Source organism: Rhinopithecus roxellana, chromosome 15 (genome assembly GCF_007565055.1).
Source record: "Rhinopithecus roxellana isolate Shanxi Qingling chromosome 15, ASM756505v1, whole genome shotgun sequence".
NCBI lineage: Eukaryota > Metazoa > Chordata > Mammalia > Primates > Cercopithecidae > Rhinopithecus > Rhinopithecus roxellana.
In genome coordinates, this window is record NC_044563.1 from 21,590,466 (window position 1) to 21,616,938 (window position 26,473).

The window sequence follows — 26,473 nt, forward strand, 5'->3', positions numbered from 1 at the left end:
GCACATCCTGTTCTGTTCCCGGCTGGAGAAGCATTGGTTTTCACCGGCCTCTGCCCGGATGGGCCACCTGAGAATCTAGAAATGAGAGCTGATATGATTAGGAAGTCTCTCCGGGTTACACTCCATTAGCCAACCAAGCTAGGGGGAGGCAGCTCTTGGCCACATCCTTACCTATGAGTCAAGGGTCTTCCAAGGCTTTAGATAATGAAATCAGGATTGACTGTCCTTCCCGCAGCCGGGGGAGTGGAAACGTGAGCCTGGAGAGTCGGGGAGGATGAGCGTGTGTGTAGGGTGGTGGTTGCAGCCTGGTGGGGGGGGTGCAAGAAAAGTACGGAGTATATGTGAAGCTTTTGTTCTTACGGGAAGAAGGAGGGGGATGCAAACTTCAGTGCAGGGAGGAACCCATGTCTGAGAAGGGGCCTGAAAGGAGATAAAGGTCACTACCAAGGAAAGCAGAGCTGCCAGACTTCCTCACCGTGGCTCTAAATCTGAATTGACACAGGAGGGGTGGCCACGTTGCGCGCGTTCTCAGCACTCAGGTGGCTGTACCAGGAAGCCGCTCCAGTCCGCCGGCGGCTACCTTCTTGCCGGCGTAGCTCGATGGTACTGCACTCCATGCAGGCGGCGGGGCCCAGGAGGGGCCGCCAAGGCAGTCTCTCTAGGCAGTCGTCTCGGTGTCCATTTTACCCGAGCGCCCCCGGCTGAATTGCGTCAGTTTCGCCCCGGTGTGAGCCTGGGGCGGGCCCCTCATCTGCAAGCCTCATGAATAATTGAGTACTGGGCCGCGCCTGTTTGCGGACGGTGGGACGAATTCTGCACGGGCTTCCAACTCCCGGGTTCCACCGGCTCATGCATATTCATGAAGCGCCCTGGGGGCGTGGGTCTGGGCGGAGCTAGGGGCGGGGCCCCGCCGGGGCTCACAGTGGCTTCGTCCCGCGGTGACGGCGGCGGCAGCGGTAGCGGCGGCGGCGGCGGCGGGGACTGGCGTCGGGGCGCCGAGCTGAGCGGAGCCGGATCCCGGGCGAGCGCGTGAGTGCGCGGGGGCGGGCGGGCGAAGGAGGGGGCGGGGTCCGGGATGGGGCGGGGGAGGGGCATGGAAGGAGTGGGCGCTTTCCAGCCGATACCTCGGGTTGAGGTGGTGGTGGTGAGGGGGTCACCAGGAAAGTTTGCAGGGGCCGGGGGCGCTGGGGACGCTGGAGGCCCGGGGGAAGCTGGCGCGTGTGCGCGGGGGCGAAGGGCGCATGGTCTGGAGCTCGTGCTGGCGGAGCCAGAAGAAAGGGGGGAGGGGGCGAGGGTTTGGGGCGGGGCCGGGGGCGGGCAGAGCCGCTGGAGGGACCCCTGCCTCCCCTTCCCCTGGGCCGCGCTAGCCCCCTCCCCCGGCTCCTTCGGCACGCCCCCAGCCACCCCAGTCCGCCCCCACCTGATCGACGTCTGCAGCCCACCGTCTGTTCGCCGGTTGCTTCACAGCCCGCTCACAGGTCCTCCGCTTCTGCCGCCACCGCCGTCCCCTCCTCCTCCTCCATCCTCTTCTCCTCCTCCTCTTCGGCTGCCGCCGTCCCTTCTGTGTCCAGAGCTCCCCACTGGGCCCCTCCAGACAGCCCATTGCCCGGGGCTGTTCCATCTTCCCGTTGGCCCTCCCTCTTTCCACCAGTTTACGTGCTGTCCCTGCCGACCTCTCTAGCCTCCCATCCGGCTGGAGATCCTGCGGTCCATAGGGGCGACCCCGCCTGTGCCGAGTCCCCTCCGGGGCTGGAGCTGCTCAGCCCTCCGGGAGGCCTTATCTGCCAGGGGTCAGCTCGTCTCTACCCCGCTACCCGCTACCTCCTGGTCTCTTGGGGGTGGGGAGTGCCCAGATCCGCTGCGATTTTGCAGCTTCTGGCCACAACCTTGGTGGCCTTGGTCACCTGGGGCTCCTGGCTGGGGTCTCTGATTGCTGTGGCCATCTCCGCACCTGGGGACTCTGAGCCCGTCTTCATTGCTGCAGCCCCTCATACCGCAGAGGGGCCCATCAGAACCCCAGGTGAAAGGATTTTTTTGATTCTGAGCGAATTCATTTCCATGTCCAACCACCCACACTATGTCCCTAGTAATAATGTTCAAGGACAAGGAAATAATCTTGTGTTTTAATTTTATTTTTTCTATCATGTGCCCTTCCCCCCACCACACTTGGCCTGGCTCTGCACAGTTATTCACCCACCCACAGTGGGCAGTCTTCCGTGGTGGTTGACTGACCAGTGGGTTGACAGTACTGGGTTTCTCTACTGTCTTCATACCCTTTCCCATCTTTGAAACCCCTGGGGCAGGGTTAGCGTTAGGGGAGAGGAGTTGGATTTTGCAGAGGTTGAGCACTGGGATTTGGTGCTGTCTTCCCAGACCAGCTGGAGTGGGTGATTTTAAGTGAGGCAATGCCCCTTGCAGGTTGGAGAGGGTTGGGTTGTCCTCAGGGCTCTGCATACCGGGTGAGGGAAACTTTCCCCTTGCATGAGAGGTGCAGGGCCTTATTCCCCAGGGTCTCCATGTTTTTGTGGGTGGGAGAGTGCTTCAGGAGCCAGGATGGGAACTGAGGAGGTGGTGGAGTATCTGAAGAACAGGTGACAGGACTAGGGCCTGGGAGAGTGAAGGAATGGTCTGGGAATGCTGGTAGCCTGGGGTCACGGAAGAGGAGGAGGTGGTTATCAGGATGTTAGCTCATTGGTGACACTGAATGGAATCACAGTAATAATAGGCAACATTTATTGAATCCTTATTATGTACTAGTCATTGTGCTAAGCAGTTTTCATGTACTGTATCACGTAAGCCCCCTCAGAGTCTCAATAATCCCATTTTTCAGTTAGAGACACTGAGTCTTAGAGAAGTCACACGGCTGGAAAGTGGTAACCCACCCAGCCTTGAATCTTGGTATATCAGACCCTGAAGCTCCTGTGGCAGGCTTCTACCACAGGGCTGTGCCACTTGGTTTAATTTCTTCTGTTCTCCTTAGAACTCCTTAAAGCCAACCCTAGGCTGGTGAGTGAAGCCCACATAGCCCCTTTTCATAGGCTGTGGCGGTTCCACCCTGACTCTCTTGGAAGGTGGAGCCCCAGGGAATTTTCCCCCAAGTCACTCCACCCCCCGGATATTCTCAAGCCCTGTCCCGTTCTCCCAGCCCAGGCCTGGGCCGGCTCCTCCTTCCTCTTGGCTAGGCTCTGGAAATCCAGTGGGAGGCCATTGCTATGGCAACAGGACTAGGCCCTGGCTTTACCTCATCAAATTCCAAGCTGAAGCCAAGCGATTGAGAAATTAAAGAAAAAAATATATTCCAGATGTTTACTTTTTATTCCTTATTTTTCCGTGTTTGGATGAGACAGCTCTGAGGGAGGGGAGAGTGGGGCAGGGATGTGGAGGGAGAACAGGGAGAGGGGGGAGAAGGAACCACTCCCAGCTGCGGGAGGGAGGGAGGGAGGGAAGGAGGGTGAGCGGGAAGGGGGAGGCAGGCAATGAGGCGGAGCCCAGGTTGGGGAGGAGCGGGTTTTTCCCGTCTCCCGTGAGGTGATTCACAGAGACTTCATACTTTGCAACTCTCTAGCTCTGCTTTGAGTAGACACCTCCAGCGGGGCCATCCTACCCAAGGGGCACTCTGGGGACTGTAAGTGGGGTGTCTTGGAGAGTTTGTCAGAGGAGGGAGCAGTGAGTGACTCCCTGAAGCGCTAGGACTTTGGGGTTAGAAGATAAGAATGGGGAGGATCTGGGAAGAGTTGAGGATATGGCTGCTGGGAACCTCCCTAGACCTCCTCCAACCCCCCCACCCCCCACCCCCGCCCCAAGTTCTCTCTTCCTGTCCCACACTCTGCCTCTGCTAGAAATAGGAGACTTCTCTCTGCTAAACCTACTGGCAATGCCCAACTCTTCTTTTCGTTCTCTTCTCTCTCTTTTCCTAGGTCTGCAGCCACCCCGGCTCATACCTCTCTGCCTCCCAACTCTCAAGGAGGGTCTGCCGCATGTGATGAAAGTGTCTACTCTCAGGGAAAGCTCAGCCATGGCTTCCCCACTGCCCCGGGAGATGGAGGAGGAGCTGGTGCCTGCTGGCTCTGAGCCAGGTACCAATGGGTGCAGGGTGGAGCTGGGTGGCTGGGAGGGGGTGGGAAGGGCAGAGGCTGCCCCCTGTTTCTGTCTTGGGGGGTGGTTGAGTGATGATTCTGTTGAGATAGGGGAGGAGTACCAAGGCAGTGCAGGATGAGTTTGAAAGGTTCTCAGCTTCTCTTGAGACTCTTCAGAACTGTTTGGGATCATAACTTTCCAACAGGTGTAAGAGTAGACAGGGACCTTTGAGATGATACGGATCAAGCTGCATGCTTTGCAGAGGGGGAAACTGAGGCCCACAGGGACAAATGGAGTGTACAAGTGGGAGTTTGAACCCAGACCTCCTGGCTCCTTGCATAGATTCTTTTCTTATATTTAGCCAAATGTGTAGGAGGTAAAGGATTCCATCAGGAGGGTGGTGGACGAGGTTACTTCCAAGGTCATTTTAGCTTTATATAGAAGGTAGGTTTCTGGTCCTTTTTTTTTTTTTCTTTGTCTCCCTGTGGCAGATTTACTTTTGTTTGACTTAGGTCAATAGTAAGTTTGCATTCCCAGTCACACACCAGATGACAGTGGGGAGGTGGCCTGGGAGTGTGCTATGACTGGGGGAGGAGGCAGCCTGGAGGCAGGATAGAGAAGCTCAGCTGAGATTGAAAGTTTACTATGGATGATAGAGAAGAGTGTCACATAAGGTGAAAAAACTAGATTGGGAATATGGGGGCTGACTGCTTGATAGGGGCAGGCAGGCATTTGTTTGTTGTCTCTTTTGTTCATTTATTCTTTTGTTTGATTATAACTTATAATTAAACTTGTGTTAGCTGCAAAATACAGTACAGGAAGAAATAAGGTGCCAGGTGGGTCCTTACATAGCTTCAGCTTAAAAGGGGAATTGGCTAAAACATTTTGGGAATTTGAAGAAGGGAGAAGATGCTTCTGGGATGTGTGTAGAAAATCAAGGAAGGCTTCGTGGAAGAGGTGGCATATGACTTGTGCCTAGAAAGATGTGAATATTCTTAAATTGGAGGGTGGGAGATGAGGTGGAAAAGGAAACAAGTTCTGCTTCCTGGTTCTTCTGACAGCTCCCCTGCCAACCCTTTCCTTTTGGTAGGTGACACTCGGGCCAAACCCCCTGTCAAGCCCAAACCCCGGGCCCTGCCTGCCAAGCCAGCCCTGCCTGCCAAACCCAGCCTGCTGGTGCCTGTTGGGCCTCGGCCTCCCCGGGGTCCCCTGGCTGAGTTGCCTTCTGCCAGGAAGATGAACATGCTGGCAGGACCCCAGCCCTATGGTGGCAGCAAGCGCCCCCTTCCCTTTGCACCAAGGCCTGTGGTTGAGGCTTCCACTGGAGGAGAAGCCATCCAAGAGGCTGGGAAAGAGGAGGCTGGGAAAGAGGAGCCACCCCCTTTGACACCCCCAGCTCGATGTGCCGCCTCAGGGGGCGTACGGAAGGCCCCTGCCCCTTTCCGCCCAGCCTCAGAGCGCTTCGCGGCCACCACGGTGGAAGAGATCCTGGCCAAGATGGAGCAGCCTCGGAAGGAGGTCCCTGCCAGCCCTGACCGCCTGTGGGGTTCCCGCCTCACCTTTAACCATGATGGCAGCTCGCGGTATGGCCCCAGGACCTATGGCACGACCACTGCTCCCAGGGATGAGGATGGCAGCACCCTCTCCAGGGGACAGTCCCAGGAGGAGCCAGTAAAGCCTGCAGCCGAGTGCCAGGAAGAGAACAGCAGGACCGCTGAGGAGAGGTGAAGGGTGGGAGGTTGTATGTTTTGTGGCAGCCTGGAGGTCAGGTGGGGTGGGATTGGGTGGGGGCTAGGGACCAAGTGCATGGCCCCGAATAGGGTTGTGACTTTTACCTGTAGATTGCTTGTGTGCCGTGAATACAGGCAGATCCCGATCTAAGTCACAAATCATTCCCCAGCAGATGGATGGTGTTATCATTACTGTATGCTTTTAAAGTTGTAGTTTTCGTTACAGAGTTGATGTAGGTTTATGTTAGAGAGTTCAAATGTACAGTACAGAAGTTTAATAGACAATAGACTTTTTTTTTTTTTTTTTTGAGATGGTGTTTTGCTCTTGTCGCCCAGGCAGGAGTACAGTGGTGCAGTCTCGGCTCACTGCAACCTCTGCCTCCCAGGTTCAAGTGATTCTCCTTCCTCAGCCTCCCAAGTAGCTGGGATTACAGGCGTGTGCCACCACACCCAGCTAATACTTTTTTGTATGTTTAGTAGAGATGGGATTTCATCCTGTTGGCCAGGCTGGTCTTGAACTCCTGACCTCAGGTGATCCGCCTGCCTCGGCCTCCCAAAGTGCTGGGATTACAGACGTGAGCCACCACGCCCAGCCAAGAAGTTTATTTTTAGTTTCTATATACTGAGAGCTGGCCACCAAACTTTGCCTCATTGGCATCCTGTTTGTTCAAGGGAGTGTTAGATCCATTGTAGAGATGAGGAAACTGAGGCTCAAAAATGACTTCCATAGTCTCAGCAAGTTAAGAGGCAGAGACGGACATGTTGTTTGATTCCAAAGCCTCTGCTCTTAACTGCTAGCTCTTACAGTGGGCAGAGCAGTGTGCCTGTCCTGGGGTGGGCTGCGTGTGTCAGGAGGAGTAGGGCACAGTCTCTGCCTGTGAGGCGGAATCTGATGGGAGAGATAAGACAAGAACACGTCTTGATCCCAGGCCAGCTAGTGTCTGCATAGAGATTTTGGCTGGTTGGAGACATTTGCATATGATAACGCTTCTCCAGAGTTGCCACTAGTGTAAAGCAAGGCTGGCCAGGAGGTGCTTCTTGGGGTTGTGGGCACGGGACATTGGAGGAAGAGGCTGAGGCATCTCAGGAGCCATCAGCTGCACAGAGGCTGTCCTCAGTGCTGGGAGAGCCAGCTTGAGGCATGGCTGGCTCCTTGGGTCTTTGGCCGCTCTGCTGGGCTCAGAGGCTCCCTTTCCCCTCCTACTGCTATGAGAAGCAAAGGCTGGTGTGTCTGGGCTGAGCGGGAAACTGAGAGTCCCTGCCCTGCCCTGCCCTCTGGCCTTGCCCTTCTCTCACCTTAAAGTGTCTGGAGCGGTGGCCCCAGAGCTAGTCCTTTGCCTGTCCCAGACCAGGGTGCTGTGAGGTCACACTCTTGCCCAGGCTGGGTTCCACCCGCCATCTTCCTTGCCTCCCTCACTCCAAGTAGGGCTTAAGAACAACTTCAACCCTGGAAAATCACTCTTTCCTCTTCCCCTCCCCCACTGCAGTTCTTCAAGAAGTATTGGCAAGGCAGTGGGACCAGCTGCACTCTTCCTGGCTAGAGGAGAACTTTAACTCCTTATGGGTTAAGGGAAAGAGGAGTTATGTTTTTAGGAACCATTGAGAGGTCTGGGCATCCAGGATGCTTTTCCTAAAGGAGCTGGGGAATTTAACCCTTCATGCTCAGGTAGGGAATAAGCACTGTCTTCCGGGGCACTTGCCAAATGGAAAATGGACAGATTCTGTGTCCATTTGGTTCCAGGCAGGGCTCAAGAGTAAATGGCTAGGAGGGTTTAACCTTTGGGTGCTGTTAAATTTGCACTGGGAGACTCCCCCACATTCTCATTCTGTGACAGACTCTAACATTCTGTGCTTCCATTTCCTATCCTCGTCCCTCACAGGAGCCTTCCTTCCAACCTGGCCTTCAACGGGGACCTGGCTAAGGCAGCCAGCTCAGAGCTACCTGCTGATGTGAGTTACCCTCCGGTTATGAATCAGAATCATGTATTTTAGAGCTGGGAGGGTCATCTGAGATCATCTTTTCTACTGTCCTTGTAGTTCAGATGGGGAAACTGAGGCCCATGGAGAGAGTGACTCACTGGAGGACTGACCCTGGGATTTTTCGACTCCCAGGCCAGTGCTTTTGATCACCAAAGTGGCTAAGTGTGGTTCAGGCCATGAGGCCATTCATCATAAACAGTAATGATAGTATCCACAGCAACTGCCATTGATTGAGTCCCTACTATGTGCTGGGCCTGTCCCGGGAACGTTAACTGACTCAATCCTTATGATAACTTTGGCTAGTAGACCCGGTTAGTCCCATGTGAGAGATGAGAGTGCCTGTGCTCACAAAGGGTAAGTAACTTAGGCTGAGGCAGGAGCTGCCGTGTCTGCCTCCCGTGCTTTCCCTGGCTGGGCTGCCTTTTCTGGGGTCAGAAGAGGGCTGAGTCTTTTTGCTGAGATTTTCTCATTGTACTCCCGTTCTTGAAGATGGTCAGCCTGCTTTCTTGAGTAAACAAGGTACAGGATGGCCCTTTTTGCTCATACAGCCCTTGCTAGCTGGAGACCTGACTTGATTATTCGTCCATCCAGCAAGCAGTGACTGAGCGCCTGTTAGGAACTGGGTGCTGGGGATAGCTGTGAAGGTAGAGAGTGCAGGGATGACTGTGGTCGGGGAAGGTGTCACTGTGAAGGGCAGAGGCTGAGCTGTGTGCATGTCTGGGGAGCAGCATTCTTGGTAGAGTGCACAGCAAGTACAAAGGCATTGATGCCTTCCTGGCAAGGAGGCCAGGATGTCTGCCTCGCAGTGAGAGAGGAGTTGGGTGGTAGTGAGGACCGATGGAGGGTGGGGTTGGATTGTGTCAAGTCTTGAAGGCCTCTGGAAAGACTTTGGCTTGAGTGAGGGCAGCAGGCCATTTGAAGGGTTTGCAGGAAAGGCTTGGGATGCTGCTGTCTTAGTTGTAAAGAGTCACCTGGCCCACTGGATTAAGAATCAGTTACAGGGAGGTAAGATCAGCAGCATGGACCAGTCAGAGGGCTGCTGGAATCGTCCAGGTGAGAGATGATGATGGCTTGGACCCTGGAGGTAGCTTACAGTGAAGATGGGGAGAAGTGGTTGGTTCTGGATAGAATTTGAAGGCATGGTGGAAAGGACTTTCAGATAGATAGAGAGCACAGAATCAAGGGTGACCCCAAGGCTTTTGGCCTGAGCAACCGAAAGGATGAGTTTATGGTTGCTGAGATGGGGACTTCTGAGGGTGAAGCAAGATCGGGGGAGATGGGAGGAGTTTGCTTGTGGATTTGTTGAATTAGAGATGGCTTTCAGACATCCATGTGGAAACGTCCAGTGGATGGTTGGGTAGTTGAGTCTGGCCTTTGTGGGAAGTGAGCAAATTTGAAAGGAACACTTGGGAATTGTCAGAGTAGGGATGCTTGTGACGACTGGTTGAGATTACCGAGAGTGGGGATGGTGCAGGAGGGGAGGGCCCGGAGACACAGCCAAGGAGACTGGGAGGATAGTGAGAGAGTCCACCAAGTAGAGACAGCCTCCAGGACTGGGGGAGGGTGCCATCAGCTGTCAGATGCTGCTGACAGGTCAAGTAAGGTGAGCATAGAGAATTGGATTGAGCTCCAGGGAGGTCATCCGTGACCTTGACGAGAGTAGTTAGGTGGTTTGGAGTGGGTTCAAGAGAGAAGGGGACAAGAAGAACTGTGGATATTAATAGTGAATGTAGACAGGGCTTTCAAGAAAATGGGTGGTAGCTAGTGAGTGATATGGGGTCAAGAGTGGTTTTTTGGTTTGCTTTTTTGGTTTTTCAAGACAGAAGAAATTAGAGCAGTTTGCGTACTGATGGAAATGATCCAGTAGAGAGGGAAAAAAAATCAATGATGCAGGAGAGAGGAAGGATTGGCCTCAGCCCCAAGCGAGGACAGTGCCTGATAGCAGAAGGGGAGGCAGAGTGCTTGGGCTTCCATGCAGGAAGTGGGTGGTGTGCCAGTGGGGGGTTGTCGGGGTGGGAAGGGGTTCTCTGCTGGTGGCCTCTGTGTTCTCAGGGAACAGGAAGCAAGGCCATCAGCTGAGAGAGGATTGGGGGAGGTGCGGAGGTCTGACAGGAGAAGATGCTAAAACATTGCCTGGGAGAGTCATGGAGTGAATGGGAGGGGGAGTGCTGTGGGATTCCGGGCAGCTCTGGGACCGGCTTGAGGTCAGTGGTGAATCTGGAGTGAGACCAGCTGTCACGATTGTGTGTTTTTCTCCAGCCACATGCAGCTACTCAGGTGCTGGGCTAGGATTGGCCCAGCTGTATTGGAGAGCTGTATTTAAACAGGTTAAACAGTGTGATGAAGCAGATGAAGGAGTTGAGCGTTGGGTAAAAAGTGACGTTAATGGTGATAAGAAGAGAGGTGAGGGTATGAGGGGAGTAGGGGACAGTGAGAAAGAATGAGGGTTAAGGGGCTGTGCTACCAGAGGAGCTGAAAATGAGGGCGTTGGGGAAATAGAGTGAACCTTCAGATAAACGGTGGGGGTGGGCGAGCGGGATACTTGGGATTGAGGTGATGCAGAGGGTGCAGCCACTGGTAAGGCTGAGGTGTAAGGTGTGACCTTGAGAGGATGGGTCGCACCGTCACTGGGGCAGAGGAGGCCAACGAACCAGAGGCTGGAAGGGTCGCATCTGGCTATGGAGATCACTGTAAGCTATCACAGCAGTGCTGGAGAGGGTTGCAGTGATCCAGCGGTTACGGTTTTCAAGAAATGATGGATGTGTTGATAATGTGTTTTCAAGAAATGATGGATCTTGTTGATAACAAGAAGGAAGGCCGGGCGCGGTGGCTCAAGCCTGTAATCCCAGCACTTTGGGAGGCCGAGACGGGCGGATCACGAGGTCAGGAGATTGAGACCATCCTGGCTAACATGGTGAAACCCCGTCTCTACTAAAAAATACAAAAAAACTGGCCGGGCGAGGTGGCGGGCGCTTGTAGTCCCAGCTACTTGGGAGGCTGAGCCAGGAGAATGGCATAAACGCGGGAGGCGGAGCTTGCAATGAGCTGAGATCCGGCCACTGCACTCCAGCCCGGGCGACAGAGCCAGACTCCGTCTCAAAAAAAAAAAAAAAAAAAACCAAGAAGGAATTGTGGGTGCTGTAGTTTAAGGGCACGAGCTTTGAAATTAGAACGTTGTAGAGGGGAGTAAGCATGGAGGGAACAAAAGGGACCTTGAGAAGCAAGCAGGACCCTTTATTTTGCCGGGACCTAGTAGGTGATGATGTGGGAGAAATAACTGCATGGGAGAAGGCGGCCAGGGAAGCGTGACCTCTGTAGAGGGCAAAGGTCAGATGGAGCCAGACTCGCTTCATTGTCTGGGGACAGGTGGAGCAGGTGCTTGGTGCCTCGTTTGTCCCCCTGTTCTCTCCACGTCCTCCCCACTCTCTGCCCCCATCATCCCATGAGTCCTATGCCGAGGGGCCAGTGTACACATTTCCCTTCACCCTCACCTAACTGGGAGACGGGCATCGTTGCCGCCAGCCCTAATGTACAGATGGGGAAGCTGAGACTCAGAGAGACCAAGTGTCTGCCATACGTGAGGGAGGGCACATACTGGTAAGAGGCAGTGCTGGGACGGCTCAAGCTAGGCACTGTCACGTCCCCCAGTGCCTTTTGCCTGGGTCCCATGGCCTTCCTGCTTCCTTGGCACCTCTGGAGTGGCACGAGGAGCACCCCCTGCATGCTGTAGCCACTCCTGCAACTGCTCTGTAGCTGCACTGCACCTCGAGTCCTGCTCTGAGGCGAAACCCTCTCTCCCCTCCCGACTCCCACATGCCGAGATGCCCCAAGAGCCAGATTCTCAATGTTCCTTTTCCTTTATAAAGTAGGTGTTCTGGACCCCGAACTGTGGCCTCTGAGGAGATCCTCAGATGAGCTTTGGGTTGAGTGGATGAGGGGTTCCAACCACCTGAAATGGTAGGAATTATGAATTCCTACCATTTGTGAATAAGGCTAGGTACATTCTGGGGGAGAAGGTCTAAAGGGGGCTCTGTGAGAAGTCCTGCCTTGAGTCATCTATGGGGTCTCTCCCATCTGTCTCGACAGGACGCCCTTGAGTTCCAGTTTCCTCCTCTCAGCCTGGAAGAAGCTGACCTAGGGTCTGTGTGGGGTTGGAGGGGACCCTCCCTGCCCCACTGAGAGGTGAGTGATGGCTCTTGACCTTTCTCTTGCAGATTTCCAAGCCCTGGATTCCCTCAAGTCCAACCCCCTCCTCAGAGAATGGAGGCCCTGCCAGCCCGGGCCTCCCCGCAGAAGCCTCAGGCTCAGGCCCTGGCTCTCCCCATCTTCACTCACCCGATAAGAGTTCTCCCTGCCACTCGCAGCTTCTGGAAGCCCAGAGTCCTGATGCTTCCCAGGCTTCTCCCTGCCCCGCTGTGACTCCATCAGCTCCAAGTGCAGCCCTGCCTGAGGAGGGCTCCCGCCACACCCCCAGCCCGGGGCTCCCTGCTGAGGGGGCTCCAGAGGCCCCCAGACCCAGCAGCCCTCCCCCTGAGGTCTTGGAGCCCCACAGCCTGGATCAGCCCCCTGCCACCTCACCCCGGCTCCTGATTGAGGTGGGTGAGTTGCTAGATCTCACTCGGACGTTTCCATCTGGCGGGGAGGAGGAGGCCAAGGGTGACCCACACCTCCGCCCCACCAGCCTGGTTCAGCGCCGATTCTCTGAAGGTGTGCTCCAGTCACCCAGCCAGGACCAGGAGAAGCTGGGGGGCTCGCTGGCCGCCCTGCCCCAAGGCCAGGGGAGCCAGTTGGCCCTGGATCGTCCCTTTGGAGCAGAGTCCAACTGGAGCTTATCACAGTCCTTCGAATGGACCTTCCCCACGCGGCCCTCGGGTCTGGGCGTGTGGCGGCTGGACTCCCCGCCTCCCTCCCCCATCACTGAAGCCAGTGAGGCCGCTGAGGCTGCTGAGGCTGGCAACTTGGCCGTTTCCAGTAGGGAAGAAGGAGTGTCTCAGCAGGGGCAAGGGGCCGGGTCAGCTCCAAGTGGGTCAGGAAGGCCTAGTTCCTGGGTGCAAGGGGATGATCCAAGCATGTCCCTCCCCCAGAAGGGTGACGGGGAGAGTCAACCTCAATTCCCAGCTGTTCCCCTTGAGCCCCTACTTACAACTGAGGGCACACCTGGATTACCTTTGCAGCAGGCAGAGGAGAGATACGAGTCGCAGGAGCCCTTGGCTGGACAGGAGTCCCCTCTCCCCCTGGCTACCAGGGAGGCAGCCCTGCCCATCCTGGAGCCGGTCCTGGGGCAGGAGCAGCCAGCACCCCCTGACCAGCCCTGTGTTCTCTTTGCTGATACCCCTGAGCCTGGGCAGGCACTGCCTATTGAGGAGGAGGCCGTGACCCTAGCCCGGGCCGAGACCACCCAACCCAGGACAGAGGCTCAAGACTTGTGTAGGGCGTCCCCTGAGCCTCCGGGCCCTGAAAGCAGCTCCCGCTGGCTGGACGACCTCCTGGCTTCACCACCACCTAGTGGTGGCGGTGCAAGACGGGGAGCTGGATCTGAGCTGAAGGACACACAGTCCCCAAGTCCCTGCTCTGAGGTGAGAATGGGCATAGGGAGAGTGGGACTTCTGGGGAGAGAGGCCAGGGCTTGGGTGGGCTTCATTCTTTGAACATGGATTTTACGTGTTGAGAGCTTGGGCTGTGGTAGCGAGCAAGGCAGCTGTGGACCTGCAGATCGTAGCTCTGTGTGTGGGGTTTCGTGTGAGGCTGTGTCCCAGCTTCAGCATTCGCTAGCTGATTGGTCTTGGGAAGAATGTGCCGTAACTGCTAAGCTTCAGAGTGCTTTCATGATAGTAGCACTGGCCTCTTCGAGTTATATTGTGGGTAAATAAGAGGTGGAAAGCTCTCGGTACAGTGTGTGGCAGGTGCTGAGTATTCAGTCTCTCATTATGGGAATATTGTTCAAGGCAAAATAGTGTAGCCATTTAGAGCGTGGGCTCCTGGGTTCGTCTCCTGGCTCTGCTTTCCTTTGCCCAGGTGTGACCTTGAAAGGGTGACTTTTCTGCCCTCTGCCTCAGTTTCCACATCTGTAAAATGTGGATAAGCTGAGCTCTACCTCCGAGGGTGTTGGCAAGGGTTCAATGAGCTGTAATGTCTAAAGTGCTAAGAATAGTGCCTGGCTCATCCTAAGTGCTCAATATGTGTTGGCTTTTACAAACGTTATTAACATTGAGCTCCAGACCTGCTTTGTAGACAGGCAGCTGGGCCTCAGAGGAGGCGAGCCTTGTGCAGTTACCCAGCAAGTTGGTGGCTGGGCCCGGGCCAGCGCCGTTTCCCAGCCCAGTGCCCTTTCTCCTACCAGGCTGCCTCTGAATTTAAGGGCCGGGGGCCAGGTGGCTTTTGAAATTTATTTCTCAAGCCGGGCCTGGGCTGTAAGGGGCGGGGCTGCAGGAAAGGAGGAGCCAGGGGGCCTCTGGAGGCTGGGGGGCAGGGAGGAGGAGGAGCAGGAAGGGGTTAAGCTGACTCTTGCAGTAGGTGTGTCTGTCCCGGGATGTGGGTGACTCAACTGGCTCCTGGGCGGGGCTGCCCAAGCTGCAGCTGCTCCGAAGGGAGCAGGGCCAGGGTGAGGGAGAGCCAGCGCCGGAGCCGTCGGACAGGTCCCAGCGTGGGGAGCAGCCCAGCCCTATCCCTGCGCCCGGCTGGCCGCACCCAGCAGCCCCGAGGCGGGCGGGGGGCGGGGGGCGGAGGGCCATGGCCCAGCCTGGGGACGGGGAGGCCAGCATGTCTGTCCTGGAGCGGCTGCTGGCCAACGCTGCACTGAGGGATGAGGCTGGCCGGCTCCGAAGCCCTGAACCCAGGGCTCTCCCGCCCACGAGGGTGAGTCAGGGAGCGTGAGGTGGGGGGTGGGGTGCAAGAAGCCCTGGCTGAGATTTTCCCCTGTGCTAGAAGCTGCCCCTCCTGTCTTTCCTGGGCCGAGGTGAGGGCTGAGAGGTCTTCCTGGGGAGGATTGAGCAGACGGCACTTTGGTTGGGGAAGAAGGGGCTGGGTACTTATAGGAGGATGGGGGTCAGGTGGGGCGTGGGGGAGGACGAGCTGGAAAAGCTCTCATTGGTGTTGGAACCTTGCCTTGCAAGGGAGGTTGCAGAGAGGCTTTGAATCTTGACCTCTCCTAATCAAAAGGAAAGTACATTGCCCGCCATTCCTGTGTGAAGACCACTCCTCTCCTGGCTGTTAGCCAAGTATTGCCCAAGAGTTGTAAACATGACCATGGGACCATCGATTGAGTACCCACTGCATGCCAGGCATTATGCTGAGTGCTTGGTCTAAATGATTTCGTTTAACCCTCTCACACCGGCCCCATGCAGTAGGACTTATCTTCATTTAAGGATGAGGACGCTGAGGCCCCGAGTGGTTAAGTTATTTGCTCAAGGTCACACAGCTTTCTGTTGCCAAAGTGGGGCTTTCAGGCACTAGGCAGTGCTGACTCTGCTGGATTGACTCCCACCCCGACTGAATCTAATCGTTGTTTCTTTGTCTGTTTTATTTTCTTATTCCCAGGGACTCCTTGGCTGGTCCCAGAAAGATCTGCAGAGTGAATTTGGGATCACAGGAGACCCACAGCCCAGCAGTTTCAGTCCTTCCAGCTGGTGTCAAGGTGCTTCTCAGGACTATGGCCTTGGGGGTGCAAGCCCTAGAGGAGACCCAGGTCTCGGAGAGAGGGACTGGACCAGCAAGTATGGGCAAGGAGCTGGGGAAGGGAGCACCAGGGAGTGGGCCAGCAGGTGTGGCATCGGCCAGGAGGAGATGGAGGCCAGCAGCAGCCAAGACCAGAGTGAAGTGTCTGCCGCAGGGGTGCTCACAGCCCAGGACCGGGTAGTTGGAAAGCCAGCCCAGCTTGGCACTCAGCGGAGCCAGGAGGCAGATGTTCAGGACTGGGAGTTCAGAAAGAGGGATTCCCAGGGCACTTACTCCAGCCGGGATGCGGAGCTCCAGGACCAGGAATTTGGGAAGAGAGATTCACTGGGTACTTACAGTAGTCGAGATGTAAGCCTTGGGGACTGGGAATTTGGGAAGAGAGATTCTCTGGGTGCTTATGCCAGCCAAGATGCCAACGAGCAGGGCCAAAATTTGGGGAAGAGGGACCACCATGGCAGGTACAGCAGCCAGGATGCCGACGAGCAGGACTGGGAGTTTCAGAAGAGAGATGTGTCACTTGGCACCTATGGCAGCCGGGATGCGGAGCCGCAGGAGCAGGAGTTTGGGAAGAGCGCTTGGATAAGGGACTACAGCAGTGGTGGCAGCTCCAGGACCCTTGATGCCCAGGAAAGAGGCTTTGGAACGAGACCCTTGAGCTCTGGGTTCAGCCCTGAGGAAGCCCAGCAACAGGATGAGGAATTTGAGAAGAAGATTCCAAGTGTGGAAGACAGCCTTGGGGAGGGCAGCAGGGATACTGGCCGGCCAGGACAGAGAGAGTCGGGGGGCTTGTTCAGTCCTAGCACTGCCCACGTGCCGGATGGGGCACTCGGGCAGAGAGACCAGAGCAGCTGGCAAAACAGTGATGCTAGCCGGGAGGTGGGAGGGCCTCAGGAGAGACAGCAGGCAGGGGCTCAGGGCCCTGGCAGTGCTGACCTGGAAGATGGGGAGATGGGGAAGCGAGGCTGGGTCGGTGAGTTTAGCCTCAGTGTTGGCCCCCGGAGAGAGGCAGCTTTTACCCCAGGGCAGCAGGACTGGAGTCCGGACTTCTGCATCGAGGCCAGTGAGAGGAGCTATCAGTTTGGCATCATTGGCAACGACAGAGTGAGTGGTGCTGGCTTTAGCCCTTGTAGCAAGATGGGAGGTGGTCACTTTGTGCCTCCTGGGAAGACCACAACTGGCTCGGTGGACTGGACTGACCAGCTGGGTCTCAGGAACTTGGAAGTGTCCAGCTGTGTGGGTTCCGGGGGCTCAAGCGAGGCCAGGGAGGGTGCCGTGGGACAGATGGGCTGGTCAGGCGGCCTGAGCTTAAGAGACATGAACCTGGCTGGCTGTTTGGAAAGTGGAGGGTCTGAAGAACCCGGGGGAATTGGAGTTGGGGAGAAGGATTGGACTTCTGATGTTAATGTGAAGAGCAAAGATTTGACTGAGGTCGGGAAAGGAGGAGGCCACAGCCAGGCCAGAGAGAGTGGCGTGGGGCAGACCGACTGGTCAGGTGTGGAGGCTGGAGAGTTCCTTAAATCAAGGGAACGTGGAGTTGGACAGGCAGACTGGACACCTGACCTCGGGCTGAGAAACATGGCCCCAGGGGCAGTCTGCAGTCCTGGAGAGCACAAAGAGCTTGGGGTGGGCCAGATGGACTGGGGTAACAATCTGGGCCTGAGGGATTTGGAGGTGTCCTGTGACCCAGAGTCTGGAGGTTCTCAGGGGCTACGGGAATGTGGGGTGGGGCAGATGGACTGGACCCGGGACTTGGCACCCCGGAATGTGGAGCTCTTTGGGACTCCCAGTGAAGCCAGGGAGCATGGGGTGGGTGGGGTCAGCCAGTGCCCAGAGTCCAGCCTGAGGCACAATGGCAGCTTGTCCCCTGGCCTGGAGGCCAGAGACCCCTTGGAGGCCAGGGAGCTGGGGGTTGGTGAGACAAGTGGGCCAGAGACCCAGGGTGAAGATGACTCCTCGTCTTCCTTGGAGCCACACCCTGCAGACCCTGGAATGGACACAGGAGAAGCCCTCAGCTTCGGAGCCAGGTAACGAACGGAGCCCCCTCCCCGGTGTGGGAGGGAACATGTGAGGGTTATCCGAGAAATTGGAACCTTTCTGAGGAGGGAAGAAACAGTTTTTCCTGAGGACTTTTAGTATTTGGAAAATTGGGACATTTTAGACTAAGAATTTTTAATTCTACTGAAAAAAATTGAAATACGATGCACATACAGGTGAGTTCTTTTTTGGAAGGATGACTAATGTGTCACTTTTGCTATGTTTGAGCTTTCTTGGTGATTTAGAATTGTGACTGTGACGGGGGAAATGGTGCGTGTCATAGCTTGGATGGTTTCTGGTGGGTTCTACTCTTGTACGCAGTAGCCGCTCCGCAGGCCTCTCAGCCCTGAAGCCACAGGTGGTTTCATAGGCGTAGGGCAGAGAATTCTGTGTCTTCTTGGTTGGGGCCACCACAGCCAGGAGTGGAGTGGACAGTGGCACCCACAGGTTCTCAAAGAGGTTAGGGACTTGGTGCTTCTTGCCTGTCATGAAGCCTGGAATAGCAAGTTCAAGAACCTGAAGGGTATGGGGACCTGGCCCCATGACCTTGGCCTCTATGTGCAAAGTTGCTGAAAGAACTTTCCAAAGGCTTTGCAAGCCAACCACAATCTGTTTCATGGATGTTTTAAAACCAGCTGAGATGATTTTGCAGCTGAGAAAGGTGCTAAAAAGGCATTGCATCCGTTTTGTTAACATTTGCATCCATTGAGATTCACTTTTATTCCCTTTAGTGAGTAGCAAATGTTTCCTTTTCCAGCCCACAGTGGGAGCTTCTCACTGGGTATGTGGGGAAGGCAAGGGAAGTGTGGGGGTGGGGGCTTTTATAAGTGGAAGGGGTTGGTGATGGGAGGAGAGGAGCAGGAAGGGGCTAGAGAGCATCATGGTGGTCTTGGGGAGTCAGGGGAGGCATTTGGGATGGAGGAGAAGGAGGGAGACAGGAAGGTGGGCCCAGGGAGATGCCCGGGGGGGTTTGAGGAAGGGGAGCTTCCTGACGACTCAGGCTGTTGAGGGGGTGGTGATGGAGCACAGGGAACCACTGAGGCTGCATTGAGGACTGCAAGGAAGAGGGGAGGGCGCAGGACTAGGAGTCGGGAGGTCCTTGTGGTCCTGGGCAGGTTGCTGGGGTCTGAGCCTCAGTTTCTCAGGGTTTGACTCAGAAAGTGCAGAGTTCCAACTTTAATGTTCCTGGTGCAGGGGAGAGTCCAGGCTTGGCGTGGTTGTTCCTGATTTCTCTTCCTGGGAGTCATAGAACTTTGCACGCCCCATGCTTAACCACACATCTTACCTCATTGATCTTCCCAGCTGCTCTGTGAAGCAGGAAGGGGATTTTTATCCTCTCCGCTGGCAGGTGGAAAGGTGGTGTGACACCTTAGGGGCAGAGTCGGGAGTACCTCTTTCTCACTTGCTTATGGTTAACTGCTTTCAGGTGTGGCTGCTGTGGGACCCCCCCCCCCCCCCCCCACAGCTCTCTGCCTTTCCCTTCTGTGTGGGGTGGCTCTTGAGAAGTGGAAAGTGATCATCTTGTTGCCTTAGTTTAGGATGGAGGGAGGTGGGGCGGGGATTGTGGTGGGACTAGGTTAGGGGAAGAGGAGGGTAGCGTCAGAGACGCAGGGAAGCACTCAGCTCTCCGAGCTTTGGTCTCATTGTGCCTTTAAAGCACCCAGGCTTTTGTGGTTGTTACCATAATCTGGTCAGTGTTGACTTTAACCCGAGTTCAGGGGTTAGCCGTGGTGCCATACAGGTGAGCCTCATTGTATGCAACAGAAAGCGTGGCTCCTCAAAAGCCGAATGGAAACAGTTGCTTCAGAGAGGAGTTCCAGGGGCTTATTTGAATTTTATGCTTTCGGGCAGCCTTTTCTAAAATGTGTCCTAAAGAATACCAGTCTGTGAGGCCGGGCGCGGTGGCTCAAGCCTGTAATCCCAGCACTTTGGGAGACCGAGACGGGCGGATCATGAGGTCAGGAGATCGAGACCATCCTGGCTAACACGGTGAAACCCCGTCTCTACTAAAAAATACAAAAAACTAGCCGGGCGAGGTGGTGGCGCCTGTAGTCCCAGCTACCTGGGAGGCTGAGGCAGGAGAATGGCGTGAACCCGGGAGGCGGAGCTTGCAGTGAGCTGAGATCCGGCCACTGCACTCCAGCCTGGGCGACAGAGCGAGACTCCGTCTCAAAAAAAAAAAAAGAATACCAGTCTGTGAATATGTTCGGAAAATGCCGGGTACTCTATGGCCATACAGAAGACTTAGTCTGTATATTAGCAAATATTAGTACCTTAAAGACAAGTAATGCACTATTTTCCAAACTAATTTGGCTAATATCCAAGAGCCTAGTGTTCTGAGCAGGGAAATTCTACACTATGGGCACTTTCTCTTTTTTTTTTTTTTTTTGTTTGTTTTTTGAGACAGAGTCACGGTCTGTCGTTGCCCAGGCTCCCAGCCTGAAGTGCAACGGTGCGATCTTGGCTCACTGCAACCTCTGCCATCTGGGTTTGATTCTCCTGCCTCAGCCTCCTGAGTAGCTGGGATTACAGGCATACATCACCACGCCCGGCTAATTTTTGTATTTTTAGCAGAGACAGGGTTTCACCATGTTGGCCAGGCTGGTCTTGAACTCTAGATCTCAGGTGATCCGCCCATCTCGGCCTCCCAAAGTGCTGGGATTACAGAAATGAGCCACCATGCCTGGCCCACAATGGGCACTTTGTCTTTAAAGAAAATTTTGGAGGTTCCCTTTGTAACGCGAAGTCCATCTACCAGGCTTGCGTTCTGATTCTGTAACCACCTCTGTGACCTTGGGCAAGTTTGTTCTCTTCTGCAGGCCTCTGATTCCTCATATGTAAGTTAGGAGTAACTTACACCCAGTACTCACGGGGTTTTGTTAATTAGTCCTCACAAAAACTAGGGAAACTGAGACGCAGAGAGACAGTGTGACTTGCACCAGTTCCCGCGGCTGGTGGCTGTGGGTTTTTCTTGTCCCCCTGGGCCCAAGCCTTGCAGTCTTCTGTGGCCACCCTCCCTGTCTCTCTGGGGTCAAAGTCAGCTGCTGTTTCTCTAGACACATCTTTCCAGCTTCACTCCTCCCTCATTTCAGGTTTCAAAACATTGGGATACTCACGTTTTGTAGTTCCAGCACCACGTTTGCCTCTGGAGCGGTGGTGGAGGGTGGGGTGGGATACAGTCTTGGTCCTCAGGGTACTCTAAAGTTTCGATCAGGTGAAGGGTGTAGGTGCGACAAGATGAGGCACATCCTCTCTGGCCAGGGACCTGTGTTGATGATAATGACTATCCCAATTGTTGTATTTGTCAAGTGCTAACTATGTGTTAGGCACGTATTTCTGCCAACAAACTAGAACAGTTTATGTACTTTTATTATCCCCATTTTACAGACAAAGAAACTGAGGTTCAGAGTGGGACAAGTAACTTGTGGTCAAAGCCACAGGCATAGGAGGAGACAGAGCCTAGCTGTGTCCTGGAGTGGCAGGACTCAGCCTCTGTGTTCCTAACTCCCCTCTTTCCTGCTCCCATGCCGGGAGGGGCTCAGCTTGTATGTGATCTGGGCGCTTAGGGGTAGAAAAGCTGCTTCTAAGATGAGGTGAAGGGCGAGTGGGGTTTAGTCCGGCTGGGTGGACGTAGCTGTACTTCCTTGGGTTCTCCCCACTCGCCACTCTCTACTCCTCAAGGCTACCTCCAGAGCCCACTGACCTCTGCCTGAATGGCTTGGGCCGGCTCTCGGTTTAGAAGTGGATTTTTTTTGTTGTTTTTGAGACGGAGTTTTGCTCTCATTGCCCAGGCTGGAGTGCAATGGCGCGGTCTTGGCTCACTGCAACCTCCACCTCCTGGGTTCAAGCGATTCTCCTGCCTCAGCCTCCTAAGTAGCTGGGATTACAGGTGCCTGCCACCACGCCCGGCTAATTTTTGTATTTTTAGTAGAAATGGGGTTTTACCATGTTGGCCAGGCTGGTCTGGAACTCCTGACCTTAAGTGATCTGCCTGTCTTGGCCTCTCAAAGTGCTGGGATTACAGGCATGAGCCACTGTGCCTGGCTGGAATAGATCTTTTTAGCTACCTGAGCGTTTTACCTCTCTTTAGCTCCTGGGGCCTGCCCTCAGCCTTCTTTTGCCCCACCCCAGGGAGAGGCTTTGGGCCTGGCCTCTGTAGGCTGGGTGGGGTGCTGTTGCTGCCCCCTCCCTCCAAATCCTCCCTGATTTTAAGCTGGCTGTCAGGGTGAGCTGGCTTTGGCCCCCAGCCAGGACTGCTCCCAATTCTGCTGCCACCACTGCCTCCTCCCCCAGTCTCTCCCCAGACCGCTTTAATTTCCATCTGTCAGCAGCTTGTGGAAGGACAGACTGCCACTCATGCTGTCTCTCCCTGCCCCCTCTTCCTGCTTGGTATTGACTCACCTGCCCCACTCTCCTGCTTTAATCCCAGTGGGAACCTGGGGCCTGGCTTCCAGGCACTGCCATGCCAGCCTTTCCCATACCTCTGTGCATGGTATGAGTGTGTGTGGGGGCGGGGACGCGGGGATGCGCATGTTTGTGTCAGGTGTGGCTCTGTGCCGTGCCTGTAGATATGGTGGGTGCGAGGTGCATCTTGAGGAGTGACCAACAGCGTACAAGCTCTCTGCCTGAGTGTGTGTGATGAATGTGAATATGTCTGTCATTTTGGGGAGTGGCCGCTGGACAGGGTGGGTAATATGAGTTAGAGAGTGTGTGGTGTGCTTGTGCCATATTTGTTTTTTGTTTTTAGATGGGGTCTTGCTATGTTGCCCAGGCTGGTCTTGAACTCTTGGGCTCCCAAGATCCTCCTGCCCTGGCCTCCCAAGTAGCTGGGATTACAGGTGTGAGCTGTGCATCCCGTGCCCGGCTGTATTGTGTTTTGAGGAAGCAGCAGACAGAAGATGCATGGAGGTCCAAGGTGACCCAGCTCCTCATTTGCTTGGCAAACATTTGCTTAGTGCAGTGCATAGCCAGGCTCTGGGTCAGGTGCCGGGTGCATAAGCAAAAAGGGCTCTGTTTTTGCCCTTGAGGAGCTCACAGTCTAGGGGGACAAAGAACCATAGGACAGAAGCAGGAACTACACGGGTTGGAGCCCAGGGCTGGTAGGGCTGAGGCAGCCATGGTGGCTGGGAGGGCGCAGGGCAGCTTCAGAAGTGGAATTGAACCAAGGGGACGGTACCGCAAGGGACAGTGTGGTGTGGGGAGCTTTCCAGAAGAGGGAGCAGCTCATTCGAAGCCACCAGCATGTGAGGGCCGAGTGTGTTCTGGTGGGCGCCGGTTGCTCTGTGAGCTTGGGGAATGAAGAGGCATGACATGGGGACTAAAGACAACAGGAGTCCAGAGAGGCAGGTGGGCCAGAACCCGGCTCACCCCAAGGAGTGTGACTGCCCGAGCAGATGGCCCTGGGAGGGAACACATTGCCAGCATCCAACAACAACAAGCAGGAATAATGGCTGCTCCTTCTGGGGTACGTACTGACCAGGACTGCGCCAAGTGCTTTAGATTCTTCTTCCATCCCTGCAGCGACTCTGTGCAGTTAGAGGAGCCTGAGCTGTTTCCAGGGGAGGGGGCTCACCCAAGGTCTCAGGGATTTGAACCCGCCATACTGGCTCAGCTCTTCCTCGTGGGCTATGTTGCTCAAGGCCTTGACCATGTCCTTCTTGAAGGAGTCTGGAAAAAGCATGGGAAGGAGGGCAAGGGAGAGTTTGGGGGCTGGGGGAAGGAGCTTGTGAAGGGGGCTTCGGGGCAGGGAGATGGGGCCTCACGGTGATCTCGTTCTCTCTGTGTCCCCTTTCAGCCCTGGCAGATGCTCAGCCCGCCCCCGGCCCTCTGGCTCCCAGGGCCTGCTGGAGGAGATGCTGGTAGCCAGCAGCTCCAAGGCGGTGGCTCGGAGGGAGTCAGCGGCCTTGGGCCTTGGGGGCCTGTTGGAGGAGGAAGGAGCCGGGGCAGGTGCTGCCCAGGAGGAGGTGCTGGAGCCTGGCAGGGACTCTCCACCCTCCTGGAGACCCCAGCCTGATGGTGAGGCCAGCCAGACAGAAGACATGGATGGCACGTGGGGCTCTTCAGCAGCCAGGCGGAGCGATCAGGGGCCAGCACAGACTTCTCGGCGGCCCTCCCAAGGCCCTCCCATCAGATCCCCCAGTCAGGACTTCTCCTTCATTGAGGTCAGTGGAGGGTGAGCCCAAGACAGTGGGTAGGTGAGGGTGATGCAGCCAGAGCCCCATTCCTGGAGCTTCCCTGAGCAGTCCCAGTCCAGAAGGCAGAAAGCAGGTTGTAGGTGCGTCACGTGAACGTGAAGCTCCGGCTGCAGGAGGGGTCCAGTTCCTCCTGGTCAGTTGCTGTTGAGGGGCTTCCGTGGGATGAGGCAGCAATGGCAGTGGTGTCGCCATTGTCCCGAGCAGGACACCGAGATCCTCGACAGCGCCATGTATCGGAGCCGTGCCAACTTGGGGCGCAAGCGTGGGCACCGGGCCCCAGCCATTCGGCCTGGGGGTACCTTGGGCCTGTCGGAGGCAGCAGACTCGGATGCACGCCTGTTCCAGGACTCTACGGGTAGGGCTGATGTATTATTTGGTGATGTCTCTTGATCTCTGCGGCATTAGGCCAAGCTTGTGTAGGGACTGCGGGTTGGGGGAATCTGGATGTGCTACCTTTTCTGAGCCCGTTCCCTGGGCCTTTGCAGAGCCACGGGCATCTCGGGTGCCGTCTTCAGATGAAGAGGTAGTGGAGGAACCTCAGAGCCGCCGTACGCGGATGTCCTTGGGCACCAAGGGGCTGAAAGTCAACCTTTTTCCTGGCCTGAGCCCTTCAGCCCTGAAGGTACCATCTGATCATTAAGCAAACATGTCCAGCCATCTGGCCAGGTGGCCACCTTGCATGCTGTCTTTCTTCTTTCCATCCATCAGTTAATTCCCCTGTCCCCCTCTCCCATTCCTCCTCTCGTTCTCGTCTCCATTGAGGGCTCCAGAAGATCCCTTTGTGCCCCTCTGGGCCCTGTGCTGTGTGCCAAATGGGATGGTAAGAAGAACAAGACGTGTTCTTGTCCTGGAAGCTCAGGGGCAGTGGGAGACATGACGCCCATGATTAGCCTGGATGAGGGAAGTTCAGGTGTCCCTGAGGAGAGGCACAGATAAGGGCTGGGCCTGTTCAGAGAGAGAGGAGTTATTTCCTAACAACAGGGTGGAGGAGAAGGGGAAGGGAGGGTGGATTGGGGAAGGCCTCCTGTAAGTATTTGATCTTAGCCAGAGGCAGGCACAGGAGTTGGCTCCTGGAGCCAGGGTGGTGGGATGGCATTGCAGGCAGAGGGAACAGGGGTGGGAAGTCACCACTGGCTTTGTCCCACCCAGTTTGTCTGAATTCAGTCCTGCTATATCTTTCCGAGGACAGAAAGGTGTGCAAGGCATAGCTCAGTTCTGCCGGAAGTGCATCTCTCCGTGACTTCCCATCCTTTGGGGTGAAAGGACTGCAGAGGGGTCTCTGCTTGATTCTGGGGACTGCACACTCTTGAGATAAGGTCTCCCCACCTGAGAATCCTACTGCCTGTCCCTCTACTATGTGTCTGCATCTGGACTTGTTTCTCAGGCCAAGCTGCGCCCCCGGAATCGCTCAGCTGAGGAGGGGGAGCCGGCCGAGAGCAAGTCGAGCCAGAAGGAGTCTGCGGTCCAGCGTTCGAAATCCTGCAAGGTCCCAGGGCTGGGGAAGCCCCTCACGTTACCTCCCAAGCCAGAGAAGTCCTCAGGGTAGGTGACCTAAGCTCTGGGCATCCACTGACCTCACTGCATTACCCTGATGAAAAGGGAAACTCCCACTTCACAGACGAGGCCAACGAGACTCAAAGAGGCACCTCAGTTGGACGTGCCCCAGATGAACGGTATGGAGATGGTGTCAGAATTTGGGTCCCTGCAGCCAGGCCCCAGACTGCCTCTTCTGGTTGGAGGGTGGTTTCTGTCCCTGTCACGTCTCCTTGTTTTGTTCAGTTTCCTCAAAGTTTGCATTCTGAACCTTTGCCCTCTGCCTCTTAGGTCAGAAGGATCGTCGCCCAACTGGCTTCAAGCCCTGAAACTGAAGAAGAAGAAGGTCTGAGAAGTCACTGAGGTGAGGACGGGTTCCTGGGCTTGGATCCAGTCTGAGGAGGGCCTGCCCTGGAGGCTTGGGAGGCCTTGTGCCCCTTCTGTCCCTTAGTTCCCACCCCTTTCTGTGGGAGGTTAGAAACAGCAGGTGCAACCAAGCTCCAGAGACTCAGTAGGCCCTTGGCTCCTCTAGATTTTGTCCACAGGGCGGTCAGGGTGTTGTCTGGCCTGGTATGGAAGAGGAGGAGGGCTACCATCCTACCTGCTTCTCTTTGCTCAGGGACAGTCCCCCCATGCTCCCTGGCTGGACGGAGAGTAGTCAGCAGCCCTTCTGGTCTGGGGCCCTGCAGGCACTTACCAGGCTCCATGACCAGGCTTAGCAGGGGGAACCAAGATGGGTGTGGGGGAGAGGAAACTGAAGCCTCCACAGTGTCCTTCCCTGACGTCTTTTCCTCCCTTCCCATTGCAGGTTCTTCCCACCTGGCAGTCTCAGGCAGTGCCCATTCCTGTGGGGTCCCTGGGTGAGGAGATGGCTGGAGCCCCACCATGCCCCAGGCTGCAGCCTCTGTCCCCCTCCACCTCTGAGGAGCATCTGGGGAGGCACATTTATGCACTTTGTATCACCTTCCCAACTCCCCCCACACCTTCCCTTCCCTGGATTTCGTCACTAGTGGTTGAAGGTTTTATCCCTTCCTCTCCTTCCCTCTCCCTCTCTGCTTCCTCCTCCAGCCTCCCTTGGGTTTTCTTTTGATACCAATTTATAGCATTTTTTATAAAAGCCTTTGATTTTTATAATGGGTGGGACTGTACCCCTGCCTCACCCCAGGTCTCCCTCTGCCCCGCCAGGTACCCCACAGAGACCAATGACATTTTGCCACTTGAAACAATAAATAAAGTTTTTTGGGAATTGGT

The 26,473-nt window shown here is 55.6% G+C and overlaps 1 protein-coding gene across 3 annotated transcripts; it reads left to right on the plus strand.

Moving 5' to 3' along the window:
* The first annotated feature begins 758 nt into the window (after positions 1-758).
* On the plus strand, positions 759-26,473 carry TNKS1BP1 (tankyrase 1 binding protein 1). 3 transcript variants are annotated; one of them, XM_030917682.1, is made up of 13 exons: positions 761-1,029; positions 3,918-4,076; positions 5,168-5,801; positions 7,688-7,757; positions 12,002-12,382; positions 12,962-13,363; positions 15,324-17,485; positions 23,290-23,656; positions 23,894-24,044; positions 24,175-24,311; positions 25,074-25,231; positions 25,514-25,586; positions 26,031-26,473. In XM_030917682.1, the coding sequence occupies exons 2-12, from the start codon at positions 3,983-3,985 to the stop codon at positions 25,572-25,574; spliced, it is 4,617 nt and encodes a 1,538-aa protein (XP_030773542.1). In that variant the 5' UTR covers positions 761-1,029; positions 3,918-3,982; the 3' UTR covers positions 25,575-25,586; positions 26,031-26,473. The 3 variants fall into 3 exon arrangements, with proteins under 3 accessions (XP_010351716.1, XP_030773542.1, XP_010351717.1); XM_010353414.2 differs by having other exon boundaries at positions 759-1,029; positions 12,002-13,363; XM_010353415.2 differs by lacking the exon at positions 761-1,029 and adding an exon at positions 3,508-3,625 and having other exon boundaries at positions 12,002-13,363.

Bases quoted from the DNA above. Each gene is read 5' to 3' on its own strand.
- TNKS1BP1 (XM_010353414.2), top strand. From the start codon at position 3,983: ATGAAAGTGTCTACTCTCAGGGAAAGCTCAGCCATGGCTTCCCCACTG. The intron at 4,077-5,167 runs GTACCAATGGGT...TCCTTTTGGTAG, and splicing joins GCCTGCTGGCTCTGAGCCAG to GTGACACTCGGGCCAAACCC. The intron at 17,486-23,289 runs GTAACGAACGGA...GTCCCCTTTCAG, and splicing joins GCCCTCAGCTTCGGAGCCAG to CCCTGGCAGATGCTCAGCCC.